The sequence below is a fragment of the Neomonachus schauinslandi genome, chromosome 5 (assembly GCF_002201575.2).
Source record: "Neomonachus schauinslandi chromosome 5, ASM220157v2, whole genome shotgun sequence".
Taxonomy (NCBI): domain Eukaryota; kingdom Metazoa; phylum Chordata; class Mammalia; order Carnivora; family Phocidae; genus Neomonachus; species Neomonachus schauinslandi.
Genome location: NC_058407.1, coordinates 45,721,301 through 45,733,195, shown reverse-complemented (window position 1 = coordinate 45,733,195; position 11,895 = coordinate 45,721,301). Strand labels below are relative to the sequence as shown.

The window sequence follows — 11,895 nt, the reverse complement described above, 5'->3', positions numbered from 1 at the left end:
GAAGGAAGGAAGGAAGGAAGGAAGGAAGGAAGGAAGGAAGGAAGGAACTCAAAATGGACATTAAAAAAGAACTGTAGTTCTATGAACATAGGAAGCTTCAGGCATAGGATTAGTGTACAAGAATGGAAGTAATTCAGAACTGTGCTACAATAAACAACATTTAGAACTCCGTGGTTGGTACTGAGACCTTGGATATCAGGGACAATGTGCAGCAAGTGTGATTCAGGACTCAGTCCAGAGATCCAGTGGTCACCTATAGTACATTTTGTCTTAGGTCAACCACCAGGGAGGATCAAGGATGCTCAGTCCCACCCAGGGGAAGAATTGAGTTGCTTAAATTCTTCCTGCTTTAAACCTCGATTGATCTGGGCTCCAGAGTAGGATGCTAGAGGGGAGAGGATCAAGAAGTGCAGCTATTGGGGAAGCTGGGAAAAGCACACCACAGAGGAAGTGAAACAGAGACTGACTCCTATCAGGTTTCAGCTCTTGGAAATGATGCTTTAAGCAGAATTTTTACAAGCTGGAGTCTATTCAAACAGGAACTGGGAATGCTCTGGAAAAAAAAAAAAAGTCATCTGATAAATAGTTCAAGAAACTAAGGATGTTTCAACTTAAAAAGCAAAGCTTTTAGAAGTCATACGATAGCCACTGTCAAAGTAAAAGTGGCAATGTGCTGAAGCATCAGTAGATTTTCTTTTTCCTCTGAAAGTCCAGAAGGAAGAACTAGGACTAAATGATGTAAATCCTAGGGAGTCAGGTTTTGTTTCAAATTAAGAAAGAACATACTAATCATCAGACTTAGATATAAATGGGATAGGATGGGCAAAAACTGATGAACTTTCAATTCCTCAATGTTTAGAGAGTGGATGAACATAAATATAAAATACTTCAATCAGTGAGAAGTCAAGTTAAAGGCCCTACAAAGTCCAACTGTCCTCTAAGATTCTGAGAATTTCCCTAACTTGTGAACTGAATGTTACATGTAGTTCATACGATGGGAATTCTGAATAAAGAAGGAGTGATTAGGAGTTTCACAGAGTAAGTAATATTGTAGTCAAGTCTTGAGGTACATGTAGTATTTGGGAAGAAAGAGAAAAGTATTAGTATTTTCCACAATAGAGAATGGTGCCAAGATAGGAAGACAGAACTGTTTAAGGGATCTTGAGTAGAGGAACCTGACTGGACTAGAGTGGTGGGTTTTTGTTTTGTTTTGTTTTGTTTTTGTTTTTGTTTGTTTTATTTTTATGGAGTAGTGTTTACTAATATTAAAATACTAGGTGAGAGCCAGAGAGTTTAATACCTTCAACGCCTGCCCAAGTTTTGACTTTACCCTAAAGACAGAGTTCCAATTACCTTTTCTTGGAATTTCATCAGGGCTTTCTGGAATGCTTGCGCCTCCTCATCTGTTCTACTTAAGAGCTTTATATTTTCATAGAGAGTCTCATTCAGGACGCGCTCAGACTGAAAATTGAAAAGCATTGTTAAATTACTCGTGCCAGAAGGTAGTATTTTGATTTTTCAGACTTTTCCAAAATTATCAAATATCATGTGTACATACGTCAGATTTGAAAGTAGCTCCTAAGATACCTGCTGCCACCTGCAGGAGCAGGATCAAAAGCAAGCCTATGAAAAACTGAAAGAAAAAAAAAAAGAAATGGAATACATATTATCCCCAGGGCATTCAGTCACATCTTGGGACATTTGGGCTTAGCGCTTTTTTCTGCAGTCGGGATTATATTACAGTTGGAATAATAACCGCGTTCTTCATTTATTCTACCCTTTGCCTCAAAAAGCCAATTTGGGGGCCATTAGTAGTCAAAAACATTTGCTTCAAACACTGACCAAGCCAAGTGGTTAAAACAAAAATTTATTGATAGGATTGTAGGCATCAATGTGATGTGGAATGGGGGAAGTTTGAACATTTAGATGCAATTATCTGAATATTATCTTTCTACTTCTTTCTCTTCATCAAACACAAACTCGCACAAACTTTAAAACAAACTTCAGGGGGCACCTGGGTGGCTCAGTTGGTTGAGCGACTGCTTTCGGCTCAGGTCATGATTCTGGAGTCCCGGGATCGAGTCCCGCATCGGGCTCCCTGCTCGGCGGGGAGTCTGCTTCTCCCTCTGACCCTCCTCCCTCTCATGCTCTCTGTCTCCCATTCTCTCTCTCAGATAAATAAATAAAAAATCTTTAAAAAAAAAAACAAAAAAAAAAAAACAAACTTCAGAGTGAGTTCAAAACAAGTTTTCTATGGCTAGCAGAATCACCTGGGATCCCGTTATAAATGTACACTCCTGAAACCTGTCTCAGATCTACCAAATTATAACTTTTAAAAAAATTTTTGATTGTTATGTTAATCCCCATACATTACATCATTAGTTTTTGATGTAGTGTTCCATGATTCATTGTTTGTGCATAACACGCAGAACGTGCCCTCTTTAATACCCATCACCAGGCTAACCCATCCCCCCACCCTACCAAATTATAACTTTAAAGAATGCAGCCCATAAATTGGTTTTTCTCTCTTTAAAACAAGCTCCTCGAGTAATTAAATCTCCCAAATTAGAAATGAGGCCTTATTGACCAAAAGGCAACCACTAGGGATACTATTAAAATCCTGTTAAGCTCTGTCTTTACCTTCCCTCATAATAAACAAACTGTTACAAAATATCTTTCAGGGACAGACACAATAATACTTATTTTATGAGAGAAACAAGCTTAAATGAGCCCTGTAAATGCTAATGTTAGATTTTATCTAATAAATATGTCATGATCTTTTTCTAATATTTTTTTCTACATCCATTTATTATTTTCTACTGCACATGTTAAAAGTAAATGTTTGTGGGTTATCCCAACCCAATCCATCTTCCTTGAAGCTTTCTAAGCGACAAATCTGATTACCTCCCTCTTACAATTTTGTTAACGTGGAATATGATTTGGCGCCATCCATACTCAGACCCATCTCCCATCATTTACTAAAAACAGCCTCTGTCACACTCCAGCCATACCCAAGGCCTTGTCATACCCTAAACGTGCCAGCATCATATGGCCAGCCTCGCTCGCTGGAAAGCCCATCACCCCCTCACCCACACAAACACCTTTCTCATTTCTGCTTCCAGCTTGAAAGTTGTCTCCTCTACCCTTGTCCTCCTCTTCTTGGGCCATTCACACTGTAGCTAATAGTTGGCTTGTCAGTCTTCCCTAATGGGTTCTAATTGTCTTAATGTCTATGTATCTTTTAGCACAGTATCTGATATACAGCAGGTACTCAGTAAGAAGGAAGGGAGGAAGGAAGGAAGGGAGGAAGAAAGGAAGGAAGGGAGAAAGGGAGGGAGGAAGGGAAGAAGGAAGGAAGGAAGGAGGGAGGGAGGGAGGAAGGAAGGAAGGAAAGAAACAAGGAAGGAAGGACTAAAATTTCTCAGGGCATCCTCTAATCTAAGCTAAAAAATATTAGCTTCTATAATCAACTCCCCTAAATGAAAGTTAGAGTTTCATCAATCTTGGCAAGTCCTTTTGACAGACAATGGGAGTGGCAGACCATCCTCAGAAGTCCGAAGGCTGGGTATTGCGTTTTGTCTGGAGAACTCACCAAGAGAAGCATACAGCGGCTTTCTTTAACGGCGCCACAGCATCCCAGGAAACCCAGAATCATGATGATAGACCCCACAGCAATCAAGATGTTCACAGAAATATAGGGGCTAGTGGCAAAATCCCCAGAGTTGAGAATCTGAAAATAAAAAAGAGATTAATGACAGAAAATCCCTTTCTTCGATGTCGGTTGTTCAACAAATATACACTGGGTACTTAGTATGTGCCAGGCCCTATTCTAGCAGCTTGAGATACTTCAGTGATCTACAGAAGCAAAAAAATCCCTGCTTTCAAGGAACTTACATTCTATTGGGGTGTTACTTACCTGAATAACATTTCCAACTTATATTTTTCTAAGATGATATATTGGATGCTGTATGTAAGAAATGCAATAGGTTTTTAAAATGCCAATTATTTTTAAAAGCTTAGAAGGATAGGTACTTTCACCCGTGATGTGACCTTCGGTTTGCATATTTTGTGTTTTATACATAAGAGTCACATAGTAAAGCATGTGTTTTTTATGGCAATTTAATTATTTAAATTAGAAAGGCAAGTTCCTCAAACTACCAAGAGACCCAACAATATGAATGAATCTTAAAAAAACATTATGGTGAGCTAAATGAGCCATATTCAAAAGAGTGATTGCTGTATGATTCCATTTATATGACATTCAAGAATAGGTAACTCAGAAATCAGAGCAGTGCTTGACTTTGAGTAAGACAGGAAGGAAAGAAGGAACCGACTGCAAAGGGATATGAGTAAACATTTATGGGTTGATAAAAATGCTTTGCATGTTGATTGTAATAGTAATCACACAGGTCTATACACTTGTCAAAACAAACTAAAATATTTAAACTAAGAAAATAAGTCTAGATCTTGATATTCCACAGAATTCTATCTCCTTGTCCCCAGAAGGTAGGGTCTTTAGAGTCTTCAGAAACTCTTTATTTTGCCTGTTAATCAATGGGATATTGAGGAAAACATCCTAGGGCTCCTTATATGGGCTTAGGCTGCCCTCCCTGCGTAATTCAGTTCTTCTCTCCAGCAATACACATACTCTGCTTCATCACCTTCGTGATCCCTCGCCTCAATTTACCACTTGTCCTCCAGATAAATCACAAGCGAAAAGTGAAGCCTCGTGCCTATACTGTTCATGAGCGCTCCTTGGACCTCATCCATCTTGTCTGATCTCTATCTACTGGGCTATTTCCAGGGAGAACACTCGTTGTTAAACTAACTCAGAGACTCTGCCTCCTAGATTCCGCTGCACAGCATGTGGGTCAGCTCCCTTAACAGGAAATACATTAAAAAAACCAAACAAACTACTAATAATGATGTGTACGTTTTTAAAGACTTTAAAAACCAGCTCATAGCCTAGAGGAAAGCTTCATTCAACAATCAATAGGAAGGAATGTGCTGAAACTGTAAAAGCATTAAAACAAAGATTTATACTCTAGTCAGGGTCCTTATATATAAACTAAGGTTCTAACCCTGGACTAGTCAACTAATCCTGTGAAAGGAAACTGGGTCACCCTCTGTAATCGCTGAGGCCCCCTTTGTCTCTAAGAGTCTATACTTACAGGTAATGCTTCAACTTACATATTTAGAAAGCTTGGTTCTGTCCTAAAGATTTTTTGTTTGTTTTTCAGGTTTTTTGTTTATTTGATTGCTGTTTGCTTGTTCATATTGGAGCTAAGAAATCGGTTTTGTTAATAAACATGCATGGCACCTGGGTCAAAGTAGATAATGACCAAAAAAAGCAGCATTAGGAAACCCCCTCTCCCCACTCACCATCAAACACCGCCCTAGAAGGTCATGGCCACTGCAGGTAAACCAGAAGGCGTCTGAGAGGGGTAAGTCACTGTGTGAGTTGTCAGAACTTGGCTTACAGGCCACACAGAAATAACAGGTCAAATACCGACAGGTGGGACAGCAGAGTGCAGCCAGGCAATGAGGCAGTTCTATAAGACTGGTGTGGGCAGCGTGATCCCCTGCCAGAGACTGGCCGGAAAGCAGTGTGTTGGATGCCTGGGCGGTTGCTGTTCCAAGCCCAGCCCAACAGGCAAGAAATGGAAATCTGAGTTCAGGTGTTTGCTCCAGGAAAGGGACAGCAGAGTTTTAAAAGCTGTCTTGGATGAACAGTGTCTGTGTGTGTTAAGACAAAGGGAGAATTTCTAATGGCTGAACCTTGAGGGAGAGGGCTCAGGGTGTTCTGTGGATTCTAAGAGATCTCCTGAGACTAGAATGGCTGCGCCAAAGGCTTTGCCTCGGGTCACTGAGTTTCCCTGAGGGAAAACAAAGTGTCCTAATGAGAGACCCTTTCAGCACAAAGAGATATGCTAAAAGTTGTGCACAAAGACCGCCCTGACATTCTTTCTTTTTGCCCTCATGCTCAATGCTTTTCCCTCTAAAACTGTTGCCTCTGTTTCTCCACTACTAAAATTCAGTTCTTTGCAGTCTCGATTCTTTGTCACTGACTTCAGATAAAGATAAATCAAGCCAATTTCAGAGAAGTCAACCTGGTTAGGGGTGTCCTAGCAGATCCAGACTTTCATCCAGGGCTCAAGGCTGACAGAGCACAAGAGTCAAAATGCACCCGAAGATGCTTCCTCACTCTATGAGTTCATTCCATGTCCCCAGATGTGGAGCCCCACCCTCTCAAGGACAACAATTTTCCTTTAATACGTTCAATGTGTGGAATTTCTTAACAGACTAAACACCAAAGTTGTTTACCAGAAGCACTTGGGGGAAAGAAAGTGTTCCCATATCAACCAGAAATAAAATAAAATAAAAGACAGGCTGCACACATATCTTAAAAAGGCCAAAGCACCCTCTGAATAGGTGGCTGTTTAATGTCTATGCTTAATTATGCATCCGAAAGTCAAACATCAGCTTCTAGACACCAGAGATTCGGCACATCTTCAAATACCCTTCTGGAGTTCAAACCCAGAGCCCAAGGCCACCAGGAAGTCACAGCTAACATTTATCAGTACAAAACCAGAAATGAAATCCAGATGGGCTAGGATGTTACCAACTAGTTGCCACACCTGTCCCCCACCCAATTTCGTCACCATGGGTAGGCGCACAAGAGGAAGCTGGTAACGGCTACTGTGATTCCTTGGGTTCTCCAAGGGTAGAAAGCCGATTTTAAAAAGAGAAGAGGAGACAGAGAAGGAAAGGAGGGAGGGAGGGAGGAAGGGAGAGAGAGAGGGAGAGAGGGAGGGAGGGAGGGAGGGAAGAAAGAAGGAAAGAAGGCAGGCAGGCATGAAGGGAGGAAGAGGCAGAAAAGCCACTCAGTTGAGGAAAGGAATCAGAATAGATGTTAATTTGCTTTTAATCTTTCTTACAAGGCTGTCTCCAAAGGCATTTAGCTTCATCACGGCATAATAAGTTTTTGTAGAAAATACATTAATTGCTGGCTTAATATATCTTAATAATTATCAAATAAGGATCAAAATTCCTCTTAGAGGCAGAAACTTTATTTGGGCAAATAAATACCTTGAAAAGGCTCTAGCAGTGGAAGATGGGATCCTGAATAGCGGCAAGGGCCCAGACCACAGAGAATAAGGGAAGTGCCGTGCATGCGGTTAAGAATAATAATTTGGGGGGTGGAGTGCCCCAGAGAAGAAGGGGGAGAGTAGAACGGAAGCAGGGGAGCCAGGAAATGATGCCAGCTGTTGTGTTGGGTAAAACCAAAGGAGAAGCCCGCGTCTTCCCCTTTTTTCCCTCAGGCACTCTCTCACGTCCGCAAAGGTGTATGTGGTGCAGAACAGAAACAGCACGCACGCGTGCGATCCAAACACTGGAGCCAGAATTAACTCTCTGAACTAAACTTCGTCCTGACCTGTGACATCTTGGTGAGAGCTTTGCCAAGGGCGTGGAATGGGGCGTGGTGAAGGGGCTCGTGCTAATCTTATCTAGATAGCAAGAGGCTGGACACCCCCAGCCAATGAGTCACCCTAGCGGGACCAGCCCCTTACTGTTCTGAGGAGTCACCCTCGATGCCGGTTGGCACAGGTAATTACCAACCATCTTTGTACCTTGTTGCCTTTAAAACACAGATTCAAATTCTTCTTCTCCAAGAGAACTTTTCATCTTCTTTACTTTTGGACCACCCTCCCACCTTGGGATCAGCCGAAAGATGGTCAGTACCTCGTACTAGAGACATTGGTGTGGAGGAATGGTACCCCGTATCCTCCAGCTACACTTCAGGCCGGCCTTCTGCCAATAACGAAGGAGCTGGATTTCCACTCTAGCCCCTTCTGACCTCCACGTTGATGGCAATCTTCCTATCTTTGAAATAACACCTCTCCATTCTCCAGAAGGATTGATCCATGCCTAGCACAGTGCCAGGCACATAGTGAGTAATTTTGATTAATTAAATTGAATTAAATTATAAAATCATATACCAGCGCAAAGGACTACATCAGGCAGTTAAGGAAAAGGCTATGGAAATATTTATATTATTATTGTCATTACTTTCATCACTATAAGAGAAATAAACTACTTTGGGAGCAGAGAAGCTTCTATCTATTTATTTACCTCTTGACCATCTTTGCTAACTCGTATCCAAATTGCTACTCCCAGGATCAAGATGCCACATAGCTGCAGAAAGAAAAAAAAAAAATGTTAGAGGACAACAGAGACAAACTGTGACTCTGAACACATCCCTGGACGTCTGGTCACCATGGCTTACCATTTATTATACATTACCACCTAAAAGACGTAAATCTGGCATATTCATGTGTAGGTAACTGCTAAAGCATTTCACTAAAATTGGTAAATTGGTTAAGAATAATTGTGTTTCCCGTCCACAGTACATTCATGGCTCTACAGACAAGAAGTCATCACCATTGCGAGGGAGGGGAACAATGATTTTTCATGTTTCAATGCTAACTCTGTGTTTTTGCTAGATTAAAATATATGAAAGATAAGTCACAACAGTTTAAAGACAAAATATCTTTACTAGACCCCTGGGTTTGTCTCAGAAGCTGTCTTGGACCAAACAGGAAGAAAAAAACTAATTATCAAACATTCCTTCAAGATTCTAGAAGCAAGAAGTTGGGATAGACAGGGAACAGTAGTACATCGGACAAAATCTGCAGGTGAGCAACAAGGGTTTACAACACTTTTTGTACCCAAATAAACTCTTTTAAAAATAAGCTCTTTTAGGTCGTAAAGCTTACCCAGAGAGGAGGAACAATGGGCAACAGTATTTAAACTCTTAAATGCATTTAATGACTTTCCCAGATTATTTAATTTGGACCAAGTCCAGCACATAAAATGTGAAACACATTTTACTTTTGTGTAAGGAAAACCCTTGCCTTTCAGGATTTGATTTTGTTTTGTTTCATTTCAGATATATATATGTTATAGCCTCAAAAAAAAAAAATAAAAGATCTGTTATTAAAGAGAGATGTTGAGAACAAGTTTGATAACAGCAGACACAGCAGCCCTTGCAAGATTTTCTAGACTGTTCCGGCCGTGGGGTGCTCTGACAGAGAAATTCCTGAGTCCTCGGAAGCCCGCTGACCTTGTCGTATCATTGCTGTTGTGCTTGGTTGAGCGATATGCCTGCCATCTCAAAACGGCCGGCTCAGGGGCGCCTGGGTGGCTCAGTCGTTAAGCGTCTGCCTTCGGCTCAGGTCATGGTCCCACGGTCCTGGGATCGAGCCCCACATCCGGCTCCCTGCTCCGCGGGAAGCCTGCTTCTCCCTCTGCCCCTTCCCCTGCTCATGCACTTGCTCTCTCTCTCTCAAATAAATAAAATCTTTAAAAAAACAAAACAAAAACGGCCGGCTCACTTTTAACGGCTTCTCATTAAGTCTGCCGTGCATGTAGAGTCAAAGGCTTGTTAAGGAATAGGGAGTACCATGAGCAGCTGAAAAATCAGAGAATATCCGTGTTGCCTAAAAGATTTCAAAAAAGTCATCTAGGTTCAAACCCTTCATCTCAGGTAAAGGAGCTAGAACCCCGAGAGATAACAGTCCCGTCATGAAAATCCAGCACCACTCCTAATCCAATCCTGCCCCTCGACATGCTTCAACTCTTACAAAATAACGAAGGCAATGGAAAACCAAAGCTTTTTTTCAAATCACCAAAATAACCTACACAATTTAATTATCTTATAAGCACACACTGGCATACACCATAAAATACAAACCATTGTAAAGACAGCTTTAGAGCCTGAAAACCCTCAGTTTTTCTCCCCCTTTCCACTAAATCCTAATTTCACTTGCAGATGGAGATAAATGCTCATTTTAGTAGTTCTGTGTTAATAAATAAGTCTGTAAGGATTTATGTTGAATGATAATGAGACCCCCAGAGATTTTCAGAATTTACAGCAGTTGGATTTTTGTTTGTTATTTAATTTGTTCACTGGTATTTTCTTTTTCTTCTCAAGTATATTTACATTGATTATCTTAATAGTAGCTCTGGCTTTTAGCTTTAACTGAACATAGCACTAATTATCCAAATAGCTATTATGATTATTATCCTTATCCGATATTTATTTATGAGACTATCAGTGAGAAAACTGTAGAAACTCCTAGAGACTAAGGCTGTGGTTTTTTAAACCCTTAACTTTTTTGTTCGTCTCTGTGTGACTTTAGTTTACCTTTTCAATCCTTTCAGATATCAAGTCATTGATTTCATTGACTTCAAAGTCATATTTCATTGACTTCAATGAAATCAACCATATTTTCCCTTCAAATGGTAACTTTTTTTTTTTTTAAAGATTTTATTTATTTTTTGACAGAGAGAGACACAGCGAGAGAGGGAACACAGCAGAGGGAGTGGGAGAGGGAGAAGCAGGCCTCCCGCGGAGCAGGGAGCCCGATGCGGGGCTCGATCCCAGGACCCCGGGATCATGACCTGAGCCGAAGGCAGACGCCCAACGACTGAGCCACCCAGGCACCCCTCGAATGGTAACTTTTAGTCTTCTCAGCCACCAAGTGTCATCTGTAACACTAACTTTTTTTTTTTTAAAGATTTTATTTATTTATTCATGAGAGATAGAGAGAGAGAGGTAGAGGCAGAGGGAGAAGCAGGCTCCCTGCAGAGCAGGGAGCCCGATGTGGGGACTCGATCCCAGGACCCTGGGATCATGACCTGAGCTGAAGGCAGACGCTTAACCGACTGAGCCACCCAGGCGTCCCTGTAACACTAACTTTAAAAGAAGGAGTATCAAAACCACGACACACTATTACACACCTATCGAAATGGCCAAAATCTGAAACACTGACAACCCCAAATGCTGACAAGGATGTGGAGCAACAGGAACTCTCATTCAGTGCTGATAGAAATGCAAAATGGTACAGCCACTTTCGAAGACAGTTTTGCAGTTTCTTACAAAACCCAACATACTCTTACCCTATCGTCCAGCAATCATGCTCCTTGGTATTTATCTAAATTTATGTCCACACAAAACCTGCACAAGGATATTTATAGCAGCTTTATTCACAATTGCTAAAACCTGGAAGCAGCCAAGATTTCCTCCAGTAGGTGAATGGATGGATAAATAAACTATGGTACATCTAGACAAGGGAACATTATTCGGCACTAAAAAAAAAAAATGAGCTATCACACCTTGAAAAGACATGGAAGAACCTTAAATGGATATTACTAAGTAAAAGAAGCCAATCTGAAAAGCCTACATACTGTATGATTATGACTCAGTGACAATCTGGAAGAGGCCAAACTATGGATTAGTTTTAGATCTTAAAAGATCGGGGGTTGCCAGAGGGGATACAGAATGAATAGATAGAGCACAGACGATTTTTAGGCAGTGAAAATACTCTCTACAATATTATAATTCTGGATACATGTCAATGTCATTATACATGTGTCCAAACCCATAGAATGTACAAAACCAAGAGTGAAACCTAATGAAAACTATGGTCTTTGGGTGGTTATGATATGTCAATGGAGGTTCATCAGTTGAAATACATGTACTGCTCTGGTGAGTGATAGAGATAACAGGATAAGCTATGCATGTGTGGGGGTAGGGTATATGGGAAATTTCTGTACCTTCTTCTCCATTTGGCTGTACACTTAAAACTGCTCTAGAAAAATTCAATTTATTTTAAAATTATTTTTAAGTAATTAAAAATTAACTTTTAAAAAGAAAAAGAAAGAAGGGCGCCTGGGTGGCTCAGTTGGTTGAGCGTCCCGACTCTTGATTTCAGCTCACCCTGCTCACATGCTCTCTTTCTCTCTAAAAACGGAAGGAAGGAAGGAAGGAAGGAAGGAAGGAAGGAAGAAAGAAAGAAAGAAAGAAAGAAAGAAAGAAAGAAAGAAAGAAAG

General features: G+C 40.9%; 1 protein-coding gene across 1 annotated transcript in view; it reads right to left on the bottom strand.

The window, feature by feature from the left end:
- Positions 1-11,895, bottom strand: part of TSPAN8 (tetraspanin 8) — a 31,016-nt gene that overhangs the window by 9,520 nt on the left and 9,601 nt on the right. Inside the window, exons 2-5 of the mRNA XM_021678588.1 lie at positions 8,134-8,196; positions 3,593-3,730; positions 1,559-1,633; positions 1,354-1,461 (exon numbers count right to left, since the gene is read on the bottom strand). Of these exons, the coding sequence (XP_021534263.1) occupies positions 1,354-1,461; positions 1,559-1,633; positions 3,593-3,730; positions 8,134-8,196 (384 nt within the window). The remainder of the gene's footprint in view (positions 1-1,353; positions 1,462-1,558; positions 1,634-3,592; positions 3,731-8,133; positions 8,197-11,895) is intronic.